General features: G+C 43.3%; 1 protein-coding gene across 1 annotated transcript in view; it reads right to left on the minus strand.

Annotated features, from left to right (window-relative positions):
• The window catches only part of SH3BGRL2 (SH3 domain binding glutamate rich protein like 2), a 104,367-nt gene that overhangs the window by 45,755 nt on the left and 35,556 nt on the right, over positions 1–23,056 (minus strand). Inside the window, exon 2 of the mRNA XM_073589690.1 lies at positions 2,412–2,597. Coding sequence (XP_073445791.1) covers positions 2,412–2,597 — 186 coding nt within the window. The remainder of the gene's footprint in view (positions 1–2,411; positions 2,598–23,056) is intronic.

The following is a 23,056-nucleotide window of genomic DNA, read 5'->3' on the forward strand; positions in this document are numbered from 1 at the left end:
TAGCGTTGTGCGAAGCACGTCGCAATGCGTCTTTTTGAAGAAAAAACGCATCCTGCAAAGTTGCCCGCAGGATGCGTTTTTTCTCCATAGACGTACATTAGTGACGCATTGCCACACGTCGCATCCGTCGTGCGACGGATGCGTCGTGTTTTGGCGGCCGCGACGCACAGAAAAACGTTACATGTAACTTTTTTTGTGAGTCGTATCCGCCATTTTCGACGGCGCATGCGTGGCCGAAACTCCGCCCCCTCCTCCCCGGACATTACAATGGGGCAGCAGATGCGTTGTAAAACTGCATCCGCTGCCCCCGTTTTGCACAACTTTCACAACGTGCGACGGTTCGTCGCCCCGACGCAGGGCGACGGCCGTCACACGACGCTGGTGTGAAAGTAGCCTAAGTAGCGCATGGCAGAGACATCATGCACTGCGCACAAGCAGAGCACAGCGTCCGGAATACTCACTTCTGAATATTCATTTCTCTTAAGTATTGGCACACGTAATCGCCGGTAGCAGAAGGAAGCCGGTGGCTGACACTGCGCACTACTGAAGAGCAATGAATACTCATAGCTCTTTGCGGTGAACAGTCCCGGTGAGTACTCCAGACGCTGTGCTCTGCTTGTGAGCAGCGCATCACGTCCCTGCCATGTGCTGCTTACAAGCATAAAGCAGTTGCTGGCACCGCAGCAGGACACTGCGAGGGAGTGGAAGAAGGCAAGTGCAAAGAGTTTTTTTGTTTTTGTTTTAATCTTTTCTGATGGGGCCCATGCATGCCAGGACCGGGATGGGGCCCATGCATGCCAAGTCCAGGATAAGTATGGGGCCATGCATACCAGGTTAAGGATGGGGACCCTGCATACCATTATAGGGATGAGGGTGACCATTCTTACCAGGATATGGATGAGGGGGCCATGTATACCAGGATAGGGATGATGAGGCATGCATATTAGGATGGGGATGAGGGAGCCATGCATACCAGGATAGGGATGAGGGGCCATGTGTATGAGGATGAGGGGACCATATTTACCAGGATAGTGGATATTAAGTACAGAATTGACCACATTTTTTGTTAGTTTTTTTCCTAATTTCCTATTCTAAAACCTAGGTGCACGATGCATCTTACAGTCCGAAAAATACGGTATTTGAATTGTTGAGAAGTACTGAAACTTTTATACATTAATTATATGTAGACGCACAAAGAAGATATAACGGATTTTGAACAATATCTCCCTTTACTACTCTGGCCCTTTTACCATTAGGCATAGGGCCTTACTTACTGCCATACTATGAACTCAGTTCTTAGAATTTTGTTGCTATTAATTACTAGATGGTGGCCTGATTCTATCGCATCGGGTATTCTAGAGTCTCTGTTAAAATAAAAAATAGTGATATACTCCCCTCCCGACGACCCCCGGACTCTTTCTCTCCTCTCACCACGCTCCAGGCATCTTCCGGTCCCAGTAATGCTTCGCGCAAAACACCGCTAATGACGTCGCGCTCTTGCGAGAGTGACATCATCTCCGGCCCTTCTCGCTAAGCATTACTGGGACCGGAAGATGCCGGGAGCGTGGTGAGAGGAGGGACAGAGTCCGGGGGTCGTCGGTAGGTGAGTATATAACTATTTTTTATTTTAACAGACTCTAGAATACCCGATGTGATAGAATCGTGCCACCATCTAGTGTATTATACTCCTGTCACACCCGGAGCTGCAGTCACTGTTCTGCTGTTACCTAATGTATTGTACTCCAGTTACAGCCAGAGCTGCAGTCACTGTTCTGCTGTTACCTAATGTATTGTACTCCAGTTAATCCCAGAGATGCAGTTACTGTTCTGCTTTTACCTAACGTATTGTAGTCCAGTTACACCCAGAGCTGCAGTCACCGTTCTGTTCTTACCTAAGGTATTATACTCCTGTTACAGCCAGAGCTGCAGTCACTGTTTAGATCTTACCTAATGTATTGTACTCCAGTTACACCCAGAGCTGCATTCACTTTTCTGCTGTCACCTAATGTATTGTATGCAAGTTACACCCAGAGCTGAAGTCACTGTTCTACTGTTAACTAATTACCTAATGTATTGTACTCCAGAATATGTACAGGACTGTGCCTGGGTAATGAGCGACGCAGCAGTGATGCCTTTAACAGCTGTAATGTGCCTGTACAATAAGCAATGCAGCCGTATTGCCACGACGACTAAGCAACTGTCGCTGATTGGTCGCGGCCTAACTGCCGCGACCAATCAGCGAAGTGGGATTTCCAAGACAGACAATTATATAGTAGCTATTTAACATAAAAAGGAAAACTCTGAGTTTAAATTAAGGAGCTCAAAATCATTAAGAAATATGTACAACAGTGTAATTAAAGCTTTTTTTCATTTACACACCAACTATAGGAGTAAAAATAGAGAATACTTACCCCACAATAAGTTTCACCATTAAATATCTGAGGAGGTAGGGGGTTGCCATGCTCAGGCCACTTATCCTTAGGGATGTTTTTGTACATCCACTGCTTCTGTTCCTCTGACATGGTGATATCCACTATTTCACAAGTGATATTATGGGATTCCAAGTACTGCATTAGTTCCTGCTGCTGCTTCTTTATCTGGAGGAACAGAGAAATATATTAGCCAGATTCCAATCTATTTATGCTCAATTTTGATCATACAGAGGTTAAGAACTATACAACTGTATACAACTATCAAAAAACTGATCGTCACATCCAAACACAAATCAGGTCTGAACAGGTGCTTTTTTGACAGTTGTATTAGCCTTCTGACTGAGCACTCTGCCCCTTAGGCGTTTTTAATTGCAACATCGTCATACCCCTCCATTGAGATTTAGACTTTAGTCTAGGAGAGGATTCACATTAGGTTCCCAGAAGAAATGTAGACTGGCTAAGAGAGGATTGGCGTTAGGTCCTGGAAACGAGAATCGCCTTAACGTGGCTTCCAGGTACACATGAATTGGCCACTTTATGCGCTAAGTATTCTCACTTTTTCATATTTCTAGTGCAGTAATGCAATTTAATGTTTATTGTATGTAGGGACAGACTTGCAAGTGAAAGAGAGCTGAGCCAAGAGAAGCCACATGTTCACTATAGGAAGCATAATGTAGGTCATAAAAGCAGAGCCCTTCAGAAAAAAGTTTTGTTAAAACCTTATTTGGTCAGCATTTTCCATCAGTATTTGTAAACAAAAACCAGGAGGGAATAATGCAGAAGTGGTGCACGTGTTTCGAATATACTTTTCCTCTAATTGTTCCACTCCAGATATTGGCTTACAAATACCGATATAAAATATGCGCTTCAACTAATTTCACACTAGGCATTTTTGCAGCATTTTTTAATGCTTTTTAACGCAAATTTTCAGCTGCGTTTTACAGAACCAGCAAAGTCTATGAGATTTCAGAAACCTCGTGCACACGTCTTGGTTTTTAGTCATCAGGATTATGTGCTTCGCATGTTTTTTTTTGCATAATGGAACACGTCACTGAGTTTTTGGTGCGGTTTTTTTCAGCGTTTTTCACCCATTGAGATGAATGTGTTGTGAAAAAAAAATGCACAAAAAAAAAAAAAAAATGCAGGTATCAGGTTTTGCTGCGTTTTTTGTTCCAAAACCTGATTCTATAGAAAAAGGACTTTTTATTTTTTTCCCGACATTAAACTTTATCAGCATGCACAATAGACAAATCTAGCATGCAAAAACCGCAGAGGAAAAAAAAAACAAAGAAAACATACTTTTTTCTGCAGCTTTTCTGCTGCATAAAAAAAAAAAAAACTGAACTTACTCTAAATGCTGAACAAGGCTTAAGGGAGAATTTCTACCCAAAGTAACAGTTCAGAGAGTGGCCCCTGTGAGGTACAGGGGACCTAAGAATAAAAGATATACAATCAGTTGTTGCAGCTTACAGTTGTGGAAAAGTGGTTGCCCCATTAATGATTTCCTATTCTTTTGCATGTTTGTCACACTTAAATGTTTCAGATCACCAAACAAATTTAATTATTAGACAAAGAAAACACAAGTAAACACAAAATGCAGTTTTTAAATGAAGGTTTTAATTAATATGGGAAAAAGAAATCCAAAACTACAGGGCCCTGTGTAAAAAAGCGACTGGATCCTAAATCTAATAACTGGTTGGGCCACCCGTAGCAACAACAACTGCAATCAAGTGTTTGTGATAACTGAAAATGAGTCTTTTACAACGCTCTGAAGGAATTTAGACCGCCTCATATTTGCAGAATTGTTGTAATTCAGCTACATTGGAGAGTTTTCGAGCATGAACTGCCCTTTTAAAGGTCATGCCACAGTATCTCAATCGGATCAAGGTCAGGACTTTGACTAGGCCACTCCAAAGTCTTAATTTTGTTTTTCTTAAGCCATCCAGAGGTCGACTTGCTGGTGTGTTTTGGATTACCGTCCTGCTGCATAACCAAATGTGCTTCAGCTTGAGGTCACGAATTGATGGCCACACATTCTCCTTCAGGATTTTTTGATAGACAGCAGAATTCATGGTTCTATATAATTCCAAGCCCTCGAACAGCAAAACAGTCCCAGACCATCACACTACCACCACCATATTTTACTGTTAGTATGATGTTCCTTTTCTGAAATGCTGTGCTACATCTACACCAGATGTAATGGGACATACACCTTACAAAAAGTTCAACTTTTGCCTGCCAGTCCACAGAGTATTCTATCAAAAGTCTTGGGGATCATCAAGATGTTTTCTGTCAAAACTGAGACGAGCCTTTATGTTCTTATCGCTCAGCAGTGGTTTTCATCCTGGAACTCTGCAATGCAGGCCATTTTTGAACAGTCTATTTTCTTATGGTGGAGTCATGAATACTGACCTTGACTGAGACAAGTGAGGTCTGCAGTTCTTTGGATGTTGTTGTGGAGTCTTTTGTGACTTCTTGGATGAGTCGCCGCTGAGCTCTTGGGGTAATTTTTGTCAGCCGGCCACTCCTGGGAAGGTTAACCACTGTTCCATGTTTTTGCCATTTGTGGACAATGGTTCTCACTGTTGTTCGCTGGAGTCCCAAAGCTTTAGAAATAGCTTTATAACCTTTTCCAGACTGATAGATCTCAATTACTTTGTTTTTCATTTGTTCCAGAATTTCTTTGGATCACAGAATGATGTCTAGCTTTTGAGGATCTTTAGGTCTACTTCACTTTGTCAGGCAAGTTCCATTTAAGCGATTTCTTGATTGAAAACAGGTCTGGTAGTTATCAGCCCTACTTGTATGCCTCATATTAATGGTCTTGTTGTGGAGAAATGATATATTCTGTCTTTATGTTAATGATTTCCCCCAGGTTACGGAGCGTGCAGTGCCTGGAAGAAATGCCTGCCTCCTTTCCTTATTACAATACTACACCCCTCCCATTCATGTCAGTTATGACCCCGGAAACCTGCGTCCTGCACTCAATCAGAACTACATACCTCATCCTCCCTTCTATGGGTACTGTATTCAGTGATCTTCTGCACAAGCGCCGGAGAGTCGCTGTGACCTCCGGTGTGAGCGCCGATAAGATGCTCTCCCCGCTTGCTCCCTGCATAGTCATCGCTAGGAACCGTGTGTACATGGCAATGACTATGCAGGGAGGAAGTGGGGATCACCTTTACGGCGTACACACCGGAGGTCACTGGAGCGAAAGTTGCCGGCTCCTGCGCAGATCCCTGAATATAGTGCCCATAGAAGGGAGGAAGAGGTATGTACTACTGAGCACGTGCAGGGCACATGATTCCGAGACCATAACTGATGTGCGTGGGACAGTGGTGATATTATAACGAAGACAATAGGCAGGGATTTCTCCCAGTGACAGCACACCCTGGAGCCTGGAAGAAATCATTACCATAAAGAGAATAAAACATTTTTCCACAACAAGACCATTAACCCCTTAACGACCGCCGATACGCCTTTTAACGGCAGTAGTTAAGGATACTTATTCCTCAGCGCCACTTTTTAACAGCACTTAGAAATAAGGGCATAGCGCCCTCAGTGTCTGAATTTCTCCAGGGTCTCTTCTACCGATTCGGGCACATGATTCAGGTCGGTTTTTACCGACCACAATGTTGCAATCGCTGTTAACGGAACAACAGACCAAAAAAAAAAAATCCGATTTACCATTTAATTTCTCTCTCCTTTGATGTGATCGCACATCAGAGGAGAGAGAAATGGGGTCCCCCGATCCTTCCCTGGTACCTCCGGTGTCCCTGGATCCTCCTGGATTCCCCTGTGATGTCCCCCGGCCAGCGGCGTCTTCTTCTGGGAAGAAAATGGCAGGCACATGCGCAGTGCACCTGCTGAGATCTGCTGGCCGGCAACTAGCAACAAATTTTTCCTATTGGTTCATTTGTGATCAATGTGATAGACCCTATCACAGTGATCAAAATAAAAAATAGTAAATCAAACCCCCCTTTATTACCCCCTTAGTTAGGTAAAAATAATAAAATAAAAAATATATATTTATTTCCATGTTTCCATTAGTATTAGGGTTGGGGCTAAAGTTGGAGTTGGGGCTAAAGTTGGGGGCGTGTTGGGATTAGGGTTGGAGTTAGAATTGGGGGGTTCCACTGTTTAGGTACATAAAGGGTGTCTCCAAACGCGACATGGCGCTACCTTTGATTCCAGCCAATTTTGCATACAAAAAGCCAAATGGTGCTCCCTCCCTTCTGAGCCCTGCCATGTGCTTAAACAGTGGCTTTCCCCCCACATAGGAGGTATCGGCGTACTCAGGAGAAATTGCACAACAAATTTTGTGGTCCATTTTCTCTCGATACCCTTGTGAAAATAAAAAAGTTGCTTCCAAACCAATTTTTTTGTAGAAAAAAGTAAAATGTTCATTTTTTACTTCCACAATGCTTTAGTTCTCGTGAAGCACCTGAATGGTTAATAAACTTCTTGAATGTGGGTTTGCGCACCTTGAAGGGTGCAATTTTTAGAATGAGGTCACTTTTGGGTATTTTCTGTTATATTGACCCCCAAACTCACTTCAAATGTAAGGTGGTCCCTAAAAAAAATGGTTTTGTAATTTTTATTGGAAAAATGAGAAAATCGCCGGTCAACTTTTAACCCTTATAACATCATAACAAAAAAAATAAAAAAAATTTACCGCAACCCGAGTATGAGCCAAGGCACCTAATTTTGCCACGAAAAACTGAGTAAACTTATTGATTCGAGTAAAAAATGTTTCCAAAATTGTGCTGATGTAAAGTTGACATGTGAGAAATGTTATTTACTATTTTGTGTGATACCACTCTCTTATTTAACCCCTTACCATCTGCTGACGGGATAGTACGTCAGTGGTCATTATCCCCTACTTTGAGGTGGGCTCCGGCGGTGAGCCCACCTCAAAGCCGCGACATGTCAGCTGTTATAAACAGCTGACATGTGCTCGCAATAGTCGGGGGCGGAATCGCGACAAAAGCGGACAGCGGGCATTTAACTAGTACTTCCGGTGCCCGGCTGGAAATGAGCGCGTCGATGACCCAGTCACGTTATCTAGGGTCAGCAACGTGTTGCCTTGACAACCAGAGGTCTCAAGAGACCTCCATGGTTGTTGCCAGCGGATAGCTATGAGCTCCACCCTGTGGTCGGCGCTCATAGCAGTGTTGTATTTCTGCTATATATAGACGATCTGAGCATCGCCTATATGTAGCAGAGCCGATCAAGTATGGAATGCTTCTAGCCTCCTGAGGCTATTGAAGAATGCCAAAAGAAAAAAAAAAAAAAGTGTTTAAAAATTTAAAAAAATTAAAACAAAAGTTTAAATCGCCCCCCCCTTTCGCCCCAATCAAAATAAAAAAAAAAAAATCAAACCTACACATACTTGGTATCGCCATGTTCAGAATCGCCTGATTTATCAATAAAAAAAAAAAAAAAAAAAAGGATTAACCCGATCGCTAAACGGCGTAGCGAGAAAAAAAAAAAAAAAAATCAAAAACGCCAGAATTACATTTTTTTGGTCGCCGCGACATTGCATTAAAATGCAATAACGGGCGATCACAAGAACGTATCTGCACAAAAGTGGTATCATTAAAAATATCAGCCCGGCACGCAAAAAAATAAGCCCTCACCCAGACCAAGATCACGAAAAATGGAGACGCTACGTGTCTCGGAAAATTGAGCATTTTTTTAAGCAAACTTTGGAATTTTTTTTCACCACTTAGATAAAAGAGAACCTAGACATGTCTATGAACCCGTAATGACCTGGAGAATTAAAATGGCAGGTCAGTTTTAGCATTTAGCAAACCTAGCAAAAAAGCCAAACAAAAAACAAGTGTGGGATTGCACTATTTTTGCAATTTCACCGCACTTGGAGTTTTTTTCTCGTTTTCGAGTACATGACATGGTATAACCAATGGTGTCATTCAAAAGTACAACTTGTTCCACAAAAAATAAGCCCTCACATGGCCATACTGACGGAAAAATTAAAAAAAAAAAAAAAGTTATGGCTCTGGAAAGAAGGGGAGTGAAAAACGAAAATCGAAAAAAGCTCCGGTCCATAAGGGGACAAATTAAAAGTTTGAAAATTGCTAAATTATCAAAATTTTTGCCAAATTAGTTTTTTTTTCATAAATAAACACAAGTTATATTGAAGACATTTTACCACTAACATGATATGTCACGAAAAAAAACACAATCTCAGAGTCAGTGGGATAAATTCTAGAGCAATAACTTCATAAAGTGACAGTGGTCAGAATTGTAAACATTGGCTTGGTCATTAAGTACCAAATTGAGTGTCACTAAGGGCCCGTCACACATAGCGACTGACTAGCGATCCCGACAACGATATCAACGTGTCAGGATCGCTGGTGAGCCGCTACATGATCGCTGGTGAGCTGTCAAACAGGCAGCTTCACCAGCGATCAGCACCAGCGACGCCGAGCGCGCGGCGTCGCTGTGTACTTTAGTTACCAGCGCGCTGATGCAGGGAGCTGGTAACCAAGGTACACTGGGTTTCTAAGGGATGTGCGTCACTTAGAAACCCGACGTGTACCTTGGTTACCAGCTCCCTGCATCAGCGCGCTGGTAACTAAGGTACACATCGGGTTGCTAGGTGCTGCGTGCCCCTTAGAAACCTAGCTACCAGCTCCTGCTCGCTGGTCTCCCGCAGCAATGCATGCTGGCCAGCGGGAGACCAGCGACCCCAAAAATGTCCCGAGGTTTCCACAGCGATCAGCGATACCTGGCAGGGGGGCCGGTCGCTGATAGCTGTCACACACAGCGATTTCGCTGGTGAGATCGCTGTTGCATCACAAAACTTGTGACTCAGCAGCGATCTCGCTAGCGAGCTCGCTATGTGTGATGGGGGCTTAAGGGGTTAATATGAGGCATACAGGTAGGACTAGCTTAACCTTTCTATTACCTGTATGCCCATATTAATAGGTCATATACATTCCTGGGGGAGACAGATTCCTTTTAAGTGTGACAAACATGCAAAAGAATAGGAAATCAGGAAGGGGGCAAACACTTTTTCACACAACTGCATTAGCTTGTCTTATTCTGCGAGGTTTAGAAATTGTGCTGCTTTGTGTGTGTAATGAAATCACTAAGATTCTGTATCAGAGTGTTGAAACCAACAAACATAGGATGATGTTAAAGAGACAGTCAACAAAACACCTTTAAGAGCATAAAACAAATCTCCAGAGTAGGTTCAGTGATCTCAGACTGATGTTTAAGACAAGTTGAATAATGATATTCGTCATAATTGCAATTCATCTTTGTTGAATACTCACGAAGCGAATATAATTTCTAATAGAGCCAAAACAAGTGTATACTGGAGATTTTATATATATATATATATAGATATATATATATATATATATACACACACACACACACACACACACACACACATACACACAGGAAGTAACGCAAAAAGAAAATTTGGAAAGAGCCTCACTATGTGGTAAATGTAACGTTGCTCCCTGTTAAACAGAATGGATCCAATACTGTTGACCACCAGAGAAAATTGACAAAAAAGGAAGAAAAGGAGCCACATGGTCGTATAGATAAAAATTACGTAATTTTATTTCACATGGTTAAAAAAGTTGTCCAGATACTTAAAAAACATGATGTACGCTTCTGCCCAAAGCCCTCAGTCATGAATGTGGAATTCTACAACTAAGGGATTTGGCCAGAAACATGTCAGGGGGAGTGGCCTATGACTGCGATGGAGTAGGACGTGTGGTCTTTTAGCTCTGGAGAGACATCCTCTAAAACTACTGTCACTGCCACCAAAATTGTGGATTGTTTTACCTCTTTCCACTAAAACTATTTTTTATCCCTTGTGGATTATTTTAAGCCTAAAGTTGGCTATATTTGACTCTTATCTAAAATCATCTGACATTGCTCCAACTGGCTAGTTATTGCAGGCCTAACTGCGTCACTGCATCACTATCACCACTTAAAATCGTGGATTTTACCTCCTTTTGCTAATATCTAATATTTGATCCTTTGAAGATCATTTTAACCTGAAATTGGCTCCCACAGACTTTAATATCCAGGTTATATGGCATTACTAACAACGGTCCAGCTGATGGAGGCCTAACTGCGTCACTAGCAATGGAGGCATCAGCTATTTATCAGCTGTTGAGCGTTGCATAGCAACAGGCACCGCCAGGCTCCTATTGTATATTTCCCCGGCTTGAGCCATATCTCTCCCCGGAATAAAGAAGGAGGCAGAAGATTATCAAAATAGACTTTTTGAACTTTTATTAGCAACTTCTCCAGCTGCAGAACTTGTCCGCAGTCACTGCGGGCGGCTGACATCTCCGGGATCCTAGAGACAATACAGCCACGTCATCGCTACTAAGTCTGCCGTGCTGCAGTGAAGATTAAAAGCGCCGACGGTCCCTGCCGTCTGTTCTGAAGGACAATATTGGGATGTCACGGAGGTGAGGTGCCATCCTGCGCTGAAGGGAGGACGGAGGACAAGCAGCGACGCTGGCAGTAACATACCAGAAGAGACGGCGATGAGGACTTAGGCCTCTTTCACACATCAGTTTTTTGCCGTCAAGCGCGATCCGGCTTTTTTTTGTAAAACCGGATCCGGCAAAATGCAATGCCGGATCCAGTTTTTCCCCATTGACTTGCATTAGCGCCGGATCGCGCCGGATGGCATTACGTTTCATCCATTTTTTGCCGGATCCAGCTACTTGTCTCATTCCGGCATCTGGAAAAAACGGCTACTGTAACGTTTTTTTGTCTCCGGCGAAAAAGCCGGAAGCGCCGGATCCGACGCTTCCGGCTTTTTGCTACAATGAAAGTCTATGGGCGCCGGAATGCGCCGGATCCAGAAAAAGACGGATCCAGCCACCGGATCCGTTTTTTTAAGTCTGCGCATGCTCAGATCCAATTGACCAGCCCCCAGGAAACAGATATAACCTGCTAGACGGATCCAGCAGAAAAACGGATCCGTTTCTACAGTTCTCCAAAATTTATGCCGGATCCGGTTTTTCTAAAAATAGCCGGATCCTGCCTGACGGCAAAAAACTGATGTGTGAAAGTAGCCTTAGCTCCGCATTGACATTCAGCGGTGAAGTATACTGTGCTTAAGCGGGGTAATCCAGCGGTCCCGACTGTGAGCCTCCCCTGCATAGGGAAGGAAACGGGGGATCACGGCAGCTCCTAGCAAAGCCGCGGCTAGTCATACTACGTGGCTGCAAGCGTCTCAGCGGCTGACAGCCCCGAGGCCCCGGGGAAAATAGCTTTTTACCGATCGGGCTTGCAGTAATAAAAGGAAGACCGGAACTGTTTAATCTGATATCACACTAAGTGATCCGCATATAACTCTGGTTGATCATATTTTAATTCTGATACCAGAATTAGCTGGTCATACCTCGTGTCTAATATTGTATTGGATAACTACATTTTAATTCATTTACCACATTGAGTGGTTCCTACACCAAACTAGTTGTTCATATGTAATATCTATTACTACATTAAGCAGTTTTATTGCCATATAGTTCGGTTATTTTTCACCTCTATTACCACACTGAGTGGTTATAACAATTATAATTAATTGGTAATTTTATACTCCTTTACCTCTTTAATTGGTTCTGCTACAATACCAATAGGTTAAAATTCAATTCTGATACCACAATAAGAATTACTAATACCATACTGTTGCAGTTTTCTAATTCCATGCCAAACGTTTATAATACAGAAAAATGAGTCATAATAATACAAAAGTTAAAATGGCTGCTAAGAAATCAACAATTCCAATTCAGACCAAAAAAGACAAGGGTCATTCCTGCAACCCATCACATGACTCTACCAACACCATAAGCCCAATGAAATAGTTTCTCCTTCCTTTGGATTGGAGATCTCTATCTCCTAATAGCCCCAACTAGGCAATGACATCAATGCGTCTAATTTTGCTAAAGCGGACAACTTTTCTTTAAAAACATCAGAACTTATGTAAATATCCATCTCTTCCAAGAGGAAGGGTCCAGGGGAGTGGGGAGAAATATTTGCTCTACAACATGAAGCAACAGGCAAAGATTCTGAAGAGTCTTCCTCTTCCTCCTCACCAAACACTGGCCCTGAAAAATCCCAATTTAAAAAAGTTGAGTCAGAAAGTGAAAATTCTATTAAAATAGATAAGAATTCTATTGAGAAATACATGGCTAGTCTTGTTGAAAAAATTAATGGCAATCTAAAAGCCACTTTAGACAAACAAAAAATTTTCCAAGAAACTCTAGAATTGTTTAATCACAAATTGGAAAATCACGAAAAAAAGGACTTGTGGTGGTAGAAAAGAAATCAGAAACTACTTTGAAAGAAAATGAAGTTATAAAAAGCGAATTGCATAAGTTAGAAGTTAGCGGATATCGAAGATAGAAACAGGAGAAATAATATAAAAATACAAGGGATCCCTGAATCTATTTCTCTTAATAACCTTGCAGACAACGTCAGACGTACAGTATTTAAGAAAATTTCTTCATCTTTGTCTGACTAAAGACCTAATAATCGACAGAAATCAACATTTACCCAAACCACCCAATATTGCTAAAGACCTCCCTAGAGACACCATATTAAGAATTTCTTTCATATTAAGGAATAACTGCTAAACAGGGTTAAAAACAGGGGTGGGTTTCCAGAATCTTACAATCATCTGAAGTTCTATGCTGATCTTTCAAAAGATACCATAGAAGGGAGGAAAACATTTAACCCCTTCACGACCAATGACGCCACATAGGCGTCATGAAACCTGGTTCAAATCTGACCAGTGACGCCTATGTGGCGTCATGACTTTAAAGCCCCCCTGCGGGTCGGGTGACCGGGGTCACTGAAAGGTCACCCGACCCGCAGATACAGGGGGCTTTGTAATTCACCACAGGGGGCGTGGCTTCGCCCCCACGTGGCTACGATCGCTCTGATTGGCTGTTAAAAGTGAAACAGCCAATCAGAGCGATAGTAATATTTCATCAATGAAAATTGATGAAATATTACAATCCAGCCATGTCCGACGCTGCTGTAGCATCGGACATGGCTGGAGACACCGATTCCACCCCCCCCCACCAGCGATCGCCCCCCCGCAACTGAATGACAGCGGCGATCTGCCACTGCTGTCATCATCTGCCCCCCTCCCATTCCCTCTGCTCCCCGCCAGCCTCCGATCCCCCCCCTCACCCCCCCCGGTACCTCCTGAGTCACCCCGTCCCTCCCGGTGTCCCTCGGGTCCGGATGATGGGCGCCGCCATTTTGGAAAATGGCGGGCGCCTGCGCAGTGCGCCCGCCCGAATCTGCCGGCTGCAGATTCCATTCTTTCATTTTGATCACTCTCACAGTGATCAAAATGAAAGAAAAAGTAAATAAACCCCCCGATTATCACCCCCATAGGTAGGCAAAACTAATAAAATAAAGAAAATATTTTTATTTTTCCATTAGGGTTAGGGCTGGAAAGAGGGTTAGGGCTGGAAAGAGGGTTAGGGCTGGAAAGAGGGTTAGGGCTGGAAAGAGGGTTAGGGCTGGAAAGAGGGTTAGGGCTGGAAAGAGGGTTAGGGCTGGAAAGAGGGTTAGGGCTGGAAAGAGGGTTAGGGTTATGTTGGGGTTAGGGTTATGGCTAGGGTTGGAATTAGGTTTAGGGATGTGTTGGGGTTAGGGCTGTGGTTAGGGGTGTGTTGGGGTTAGGGCTGGAGTTAGAATTGAGGGGTTTCCACTGTTTAAGCACATCAGGGGGTCTCCAAACGCGACATGGTGCAACCATTGATTCCAGCCAATTTTGCGTTCAAAAAGTTAAACTGTGCTTCCTCCCTTCCAAGCCCCGACGTGTGCCCAAACAGTGGTTTACCCCAACATATGGGGTATCAGCGTACTCAGGAAAAATTGCACAACAACTTTGGGGGTCTAATTTCTCCTGGTACCCTTGGGAAAATAAAAAATTGGGGGCTAAAAAAATATTTCTGTGGAAATTTTTTTTTTTTTTATTTTCACATCTCTGCGTTATAAACTTCTGTGAAGCACTTGGGGGGTCCAAAGTGCTCACCAGGCATCTAGATAAGTTACTTGGGAGGTCTAGTTTCCAAAATGGGGTCACTTGTGGGGGGTTTCTATTGTTTAGGCACATCAGGGGCTCTGCAAACGTAATGACGACCGCAGACCATTCCATCAAAGTCTGCATTTCAAAACGCCACTACTTCCATTCCGAGCCCTTACGTGTGCCCAAACAATAGTTCCCCCCATATATGGGGCACCAGCGTACTCAGGACGAACTGTACAACAACTTTTGGGGTCCAATTTCTCCAGCTACCCTTGTGAAAAAAAAAATTGCTGGCTAAAAACCATTTTTTTTGAGGAAAAAAATATTTTCTATTTTCACGTCTCTGCGTTATAAACTTCTGTGAAGCACTTGGGGGTTCAAGGTGCTCACCACACATCTAGATAAGTTCCTTGGGGGGTCTAGTTTCCAAAATGGGGTCACTTGTGGGGGGTTCCACAGTTTAGGTACATCAGGGGTTCTGCAAATGTAACATGATGCCCGCAGACCATTCCATCAAAGTCAGCATTTCATAATGTCACTACTTCCCTTCCGAGCCCCGACGTGTACCCAAACAGTGGTCCCCACCCACATATGGGGTATCAACGTACTCAGGACAAACTGGACAACAAATTTTGGGGTCTAATTTATCCTGGTACCAGTGTGAAAATAAAAAAATTGCGCACTAAAAAATTTTTTGAGGGAAAAAATTTTTTTTTTTTTATTTTCATGGCTCTGCGTCAAACTTTTGTGAAGCACTTGAGGGTTCAAGGTGCTCACCACACATCTAGATAAGTTCCTTAGGGGGTCTAGTTTCCAAAATGGGGTCATTTGTGGGGAGCTCCAATGTTTAGGCACACAGGGGCTCTCCAAACACGACATGGTGTCCGCTAACGATTTAAAGTAATTTGCATTTCAAAAAGTCAAATGGCGCTCCTTCCCTTCTGAGCCCTGCCGTGTGCCCAAACAGTGGTTCCCCCCCACATATGGGGTACCAGCGTACTCAGGAAAAACTGGACAACAAGATTTGGGGTCCAATTTCTCCTGTTAGCCTTGTGAAAATTAAAATAGTGTGCTAAAAATCATTTTTGAGGAAAAAAAATTATTTTTTATTTACACTGCTCTGTGTTATAAACTTTTGTGAAGCACTTGGGGGTTCAAAGTGCTACCTACACATCTAGATAAGTTCCTTAGGGGGTCTAGTTTCCAAAATGGGGTCACTTGTGGGGGAGCTCCAATGTTTAGGTGCACAGGGGCTCTCCAAATACGACATGGTGTCCGATAACGATTGGAGCTAATTTTCCATTCAAAAAGTCAAATGGTGCTCCTTGCCTTCCGGGCCCTGCCGTGCACTCAAACAGTGGTTTATGACCACATATGAGGTATCTGTGCACTCAGGAGAAATTGCTCAACAAATTTTAGGATCCATTTTATCCTGTTGCCCATGTGAAAATGAAAAAACTGAGGCTAAAAGAAAATTTTTGTTGGAAAAATTGAAATGTCCATTTTTTCTTTCCACATTGCTTTAGTTCCTGTGAAACACCTGAAAGGTTAATAATCTTCTTGAATGTAGTTTTGAGTAGCTTGAGGGGTGCAGTTTTTAGAATGGTGTCACTTTTGGGTATTTTCTGCCATATAGACCCCTCAAAGTGACTTCAAATGTGAGGTGGTCCCTAAAAAAAATGGTTTTGTAGATTTTATTGTAAAAATGAGAAATCGCTGGTCAACTTTTAACCCTTATAACTTCCTAAAAAAAAAAAATTTTTTGTTTCCAAAATTGTGCTGATGTAAAGTAGACATGTGGGAAATGTTATTTAGTAACTATTTTGTGTCACATAACTCTCTGGTTTAACAGAATAAAAATTCAAAATTTCAAAATTGCAAAATTTTCTAAATTTTCGCCAAATTTCTGATTTTTTGACAAATAAACGCAAAAATTATCAACCTAAATTTACTACTAACATGAAGCCCAATATGTCACGAAAAAACAATCTCAGAATTGCTAGGATCCGTTGAAGCGTTCCCGAGTTATTACCTCATAAAGGGACACTGGTCAGAAGTGCAAAAAATGGCCTGGTCATTAAGGTCAAAATAGGCTTGGTCATGAAGGGGTTTATGGTTAACCATCCCTCTAAGAGACAATGAAATCCCATACAAATGGGGATTTCCATTAAAACTCCTTGTTCAGTATAAAGGAAAAACTACTGTCCTGCTCTAGCCTTATGAAGGCCTGAAGTTTTTAAATACAATTAACCCCTTTCCTACATTAGACTTATTATTCCGTCCATGTGACCTGGGACCTAAGTCCCATGGACGGAATAGTATGTCATGCCCTTTAATGCGACTTAAGTCGCGGTGATCGCATTAAAATGCCGACGCCATCTTACCTCAGGAAAGATGGCCTCGGCATCCCGGTCTGTCTCCGCCCTGGCCCGCCCCTCCGTGCGCTTCAGTTCAGAACAGCCAATCACAGCGCTTCTCATTGTTTCAGCCAATCAGATTTGCTGAAACAACGGGTTCCTAGGCTAGGATTGAGTACCGATGTACCACTGGTGAAAAGCCCCCAGATTAGCGTGATCGCCGATCTAATCGATCACGCCAATTGCAGCGCACAGCGGAGGAAAATCGCCGCTGTGCCCTGCCGGTACCGGCCCGGTGCTGTAATAGCACCGATCCTAGGCCGGAGCCTAGGACAGGCCCAGCAGGGCCTGCAGGAAGTGGTTGGCACGATCGATTAGATCGGCGATCGCGCTAACCACAGGGTACAGCTGCAGTCACGCTGTGACCGCTCTGTGCCCTGCTGGTGACCTGACCATGACCTGCCTAGGAATCGGAGCTGTGAGCTCCGATCCTAGGCAGTTGCCATGGTCACCAGGCAGAGCAGGGATTGGTGGAACGATGTAATCATTCGATCCCACCAATGACAGGTCACAGCAGCGATGTGACCGCCCTGTGACCTGTCCCTGACCTGCCTCTGACATCTCTGCAGGGGTCCTCACTCTTAGCTGAAGATTCCTGCAGAGAGGTCAGATGCAGCAAGACCTCCTGTGCTGGGTATTGTGGTGCCACAGCTTGTAGCATCATAATCCCTGCAGAAGAAAGAGAGAAGAATGAACACTACAACTGTAAGTGTTAATTGATCCCTGATCCCCTGCCCAATCTATCTTCATCCCCCCCATCACCCCCCTTTTACTCCCCTCCAGCGCCGCCTCAGTGCGCAGCCGCCGAGCGTTTATCGGTGACGCAGTTCACCGATCAACACTCGTGCTCCCTTTTTTTCCCCACTCTGCCCCCTTTGCGCCACCTCCTCCTACACATCCCGCAGCCGCAAAACTTTGCTAAGTGACGCGCATCACTTATCAGAGATTGTGCCTGCCGTTTTTAATTTTTTTTCACCCCTTTTTGTGCCACCTAACAACAACCCTAACTGTTGACCCCTGCCCAATCTCTATTCATGCACCCCAATCCCCCCAGCCCCCTCTTTTTACCCCCATTTTTGCTGTTTCTGTGTGCACATTTATCAGCCACCGAATTTTGGTAAGTGACGCAATTCACTTATCAAAGCTCGTGTTGGCTGTTTTCCATTTTTCTTTTTCACCCCCCGCTCCTTGAGCCACCCCTGTGCACACATCCAGCAGCCACTAAATTTTGGTAAGTGATGCCGTTCACTTATCATATCTAGGGCTTGCTGTTTTAGACTTTTTTCAGAGGTATTTTGCTCCCCATTTCCTTTTAGCTTTTTCTTACAGGATAGTGTGCACCAATCACTAGCCCCCCACACACATACACAGTTATAAATAAAGTACACCCAAACCCCATATTTACACAAAAATGTCCCGCCCATCACGCTCCTCCCATCAGCACTATTTCAATGGAGGAGGCATATGCCTCACTTGCCTCCGACACTGATAGTGAGGGAGAGGATCCCAATTTTCTTTATTTTTCGGATTCTTCATCCTCTTCCTCCTCATCTTCCTCCTAGGGTCCTGTGGAACCGCCATGCAGACGCTCCAGGACAGAAGATGAGGCAGCGCCCACCATGCACGCAGCGGATTCAGCAGACCCTGTGTGGATCTCGCCCCCCGAAAATTATGAGCCACTGATTCCCGATTTTGTGGCAGAATCAGGAATCAAGTTTGACACCACCAGCCTCACAGAAATTGACTTTTTCAAAGTCTTTTTTTCTGAGGATTTTGTTAACCTCATGGTGGAGCAAACTAATTTGTACACTCGGCAATTTTTGGAACAACACCCGCGTTCATCCTATTCTAACTTTTCTCCTGTGGATGCAGTTGAAATGATGAAGTTTTGGGGCCTGGTCCTCCACATGGGTATCCTGAAGAAGCCTGAAATTCAGCAATATTGGAGTGTTGATATTTTATACAACACTCCAGTTTTCCGAATGGTCATGGTCCGGACGCGTTTTCAGGCCATCCACAAATTCCTGCATTATAACGATAATTCACAGTGTCCATCACGAGATGACCCCAACTTTGACCGTTGATCAAAGTTCGGCCGATCATCGAACACTTCAACAAGAAGTTTGCTCAGGTGTACGTGCCCCAAAGGGACATCTGCGTGGATGAGTCCTTGGTCCATTTTAAGGGCAGGCTGGGATTCCCTCAATACCTGCCCAGTAAGAGGGCCAGGTATGGAATCAAACTCTATAAGCTGTGTGAGAGTACCTCAGGGTATACCAACAGGTTTAGAGTGTACGAAGGAAAGGACACCAGGATTGAACCCCCTGAGTGTCCTGCCCTGGGAGTGAGTGGGAAAATTGTGTGGGATTTGGTGCACCCACTGCTGGATAAAGGTTATCACCTCTACACTGATAACTTTTATTCCATCATCCCACTCTACAAATCCCTCTCTGCGCGAGGTACCGCACCTTGCGGTACTGTCCGCAAAAATCAGAGAGGCCTCCCGAAGACGCTACTTGGGCAGATGCTCCGAAAAGGTGAGAGCAGGGCCCAATGTAGCGACCACCTGCTGGTGGTCAAGTACATGGACAAGAGGGATGTCCTTCTCTTGACCACCATACACGGTGATGGCAGCGCCCTCAGCACTGTACGGGGTACCTCTGCACAAGTCAGCAAACTTGAATGTGTGCTTGGGTACAATAAAAACATGGGGGGAGTTGATCGCTCCGATCAACTCCTCCAAACGTACAATGCTTTGAGAAAGGCCAAGGTGTGGTACAAAAAGCTGGCCATGCACATCGTCCAATTGGCAATGCTCAACGCATTCCTGCTGTCACAATGTGCACGCCACACCGATACGTCGTACCTTGAGTTCCAGGAGGTAGTGGCTAAGGCCCTGATGTTTAGCACTCAAAGGAGCAGGCCCCAGAACCTCCGGAACTGAAGGTGCTCGTATTGTACAGGTCAGCATTTCCCGGGGGAGGTCCCACAAACTGCAAAAAGAGGTAAATCGCAAAAAAGGTGCAGAGTGTGTTACAAAAACGGAATACGCAAGGACACCATTTATCAATGCGACACCTGCCCCGAAAAACCTGGCCTGTGTATGAAGGATTACTTCAAATTGTACCAAACTTCAATGCACTACTAAATTACTTTACCGGAAACATTAGATTAGTTGGGGCACATCTAGATAAGATCCTTGGGGGGTCTAGTTTCCAAAACAATGTCACTTGTGGGTTGTTGTTTTTTTTTTTAACTGTTTAGGCACATCAGGGGCTCTGCAAATGGAAAATGATGCCGGCAGACCATTCCATCTAAGTCTGCATTCCAAAACGTCACTCCCTTCCGATGCCCGACGTGTGCCTGATCAGTTTTTTCCCCACATATGGGGGCCAGCGTACTCAGGACAAATTGGACAACTTTTGGGGTCCAATTTCTCCTGTTACCCTTGGGGAAATTTAAAATTGGGGACTAAACGATCATTTTTGTGGGCACAAAATAGGATTTTTTATTTTCACGCCTGGGCAGTATAAACTTTAGTGAAACACTTGGGGGTTCAAAGTCCTCACCACATATCTAGATAAGTTCCTTGGGGGATCTAGTTTCCGAAATGTGGTCACTTGTGGGGGGGGTTTCCACTGTTTGGGCACATCGGGGGCTAGTCAAATGCAACATGGCGTCCAATCTCAATTCCAGCCAATTTTAGGTTGAAAAAGTCAAACGGCGCTGCTTCCCTTCCGAGCCCTGCTGTGCGCCCAAACAGTGGTCGTCCCCCCCCACATATAGGTTATCAGCGTACTCAGGACAAATTGGACAACAACTTTTGTGGTCCAATTTCTCCTGTTACCCTTGGGAAAATAAAAAATTGTTGCTAACAGATCATTTTTGTGACTAAAAAGTTAAATGTCAATTTTTTCCTTCCATGTTGCTTCTGCTCCTGTGAAGCTCCTGAAGGGTTAATAATCTTCTTGAATGTAGTTTTGAGTAGCTTGCGGGGTGCAGTTTTTAGAATGGTGTCACTTTTGGGTATTTTCTGCCATATAGACCCCTCAAAGTGACTTCAAATGTAAGGTGGTCCCTAAAAAAAAATGGTTTTGTAAATTTTGTTGTAAAAATGAGAAATCACTGGTCAACTTTTAACCCTTATAACTTCCTAACAAAACAAAATTTTGTTTCCAAAATTGTGCTGATGTGAAGTAGACACGTAGGAAATGTTATTTATTAACTATTTTGTTTCACATACAGTTAGGTCCATATATATTTGGACAGACAACATTTTTCTAATTTTGGTTCTAGACATTACCACAATGAATTTTAAACAAAAGAATTCAGATGCAGTTGAAGATCAGACTTTCAGCTTTCATTTGAGGGTATCCACATTAAAATTGGATGAAGGGTTTAGGAGTTTCAGCTCCTTAACATGTGCCACCCTGTTTTTAAAGGGACCAAAAGTAACTGGACAATTGACTCCAAGGCTATTTCATGGACAGGTGTGGACAATCCCTTCGTTATGTCATTCTCAAACAGATAAAAGGCCTGGAGTTGATTTGAGGTGTGGTGCTTGCATTTGGAAGGTTTTGCTTTGAAGGAAACATTCGGTCAAAGGAGCTCTCCATGCAGGTCCAAATATATATGGAACTAACTCTCTGGTTTAAGGGCATAAAACGTCAAAGTTTGAAAATTATAAAATTTTCGTCATATTTCCGTTTTTTTTCATAAATATCGCTATAACGTCACCGATTTTGTGTGATACTTACCTCCGACCGGCTCCCCCGCTGTCCATCGCTGATCGCGCAAGAATGTCCGGCTCCATTTCTCGTCGGGCGCTTCCTGCTGTGACGACGAGCGACGAGTGGAGGCGGGCGGGAGGACGTCAGGATCGCTGTCTGTGAAAGGTAAGTATCGTGCGCTGCGTCGCTGCTGCATCGCTGTGAGATCTTCCTGTGTGGAAGCTCACTAGCGATCATTTAGCGATGCACCAGCGATCCTGACCGGGTCATATCGCTGGTCGGATCGCTGGTGCATCGCTAAGTGTAAAAGGGCCTTTATACTATTACCAATGTATATGTCCCTAATAAAGGACAAATACGTTTTTTTAAATAAACTAAGAAAATCAATAAGGTCAAAAAAGGTTTATTATTGATTTTAGGCGATTTCAACGTGACTCAACTTCAACTAATAGGTCCAAATCCCTTTCACATAATTGGCTTTTTAACAACGAGGTCTTTGATGTGTTTAGATGTTTGAAAATCAATTCCAAAGAATTTTCACATTGCTCGAACGTACATCAATCAGCATCAAGAATAGATCTCATTTTAACGGATGTGTTCTCGCTCCCTAGATTTACCTCTGCATCCATCTGCTCTAAATCTATCTTGGATCATGCACCAGTTGCGGCAGAAATAAATGAAGGTCACTCCGTAAATAATCATTTTCTATGGAAGTGCATTTCTTCCTTATTTCAAAACTCCAATTACAATAGAGAAATTTCCTTGGCTATCGAAAATTACTTAAAGAAAATCCCTACATCCCAGACAGCCCTTTTCTTTGCGGGAATGCCCAAAGGCTGTCATTAGGGGAGTTCTCATCCAATTATCTTCAAAAATGAAATAACTTAATAGAACAAATATTAAAGAATTACAAACCTTAATAAAAGATAAAGAAATGTCCCTTATGAAAAAATCTTCTCCATGTTTCAAAAACCAATCAGAACTTTCTAAATTAAGGAAAGATCTTAAGGCCATCTTAGTGGCTATTAAAAACTCTAAATTCAAGCAATATGCTTCACTTAAGCCCTCCAAATATACAGTATGTCAAACAGAATTAAGAAAATCAGACTCAACAATAGAATAGACAAAATTATAAACCCAAAAGGAGATACTATTCTTCACCCACAAGATATCGTTAACTCATTCGCAGAATTCTATAGTCTATTATACAATGTAAGTTTAAATAATCCTTTACCCCAACCCAGCAAAGACATTGACTCCTATCAAAAATTAACCTCTCATAAATGTCCCCTGAAGATTCAGATTTCCTTTCTTCTCCTTTTAGTGATGAAGAAATCGCGTCTACTATTAAACAGCTGAAAACGCTCAAAGCACCAGGGCCTGTTGGTTTTAGTAACGATTATTATAAAGAGTTTTGGTGATCTC

The sequence above is a fragment of the Dendrobates tinctorius genome, unplaced genomic scaffold (genome assembly GCF_039654945.1).
Source record: "Dendrobates tinctorius isolate UK_male_01 unplaced genomic scaffold, ASM3965494v1 ptg000111l, whole genome shotgun sequence".
Classification (NCBI taxonomy): Eukaryota; Metazoa; Chordata; class Amphibia; order Anura; family Dendrobatidae; genus Dendrobates; species Dendrobates tinctorius.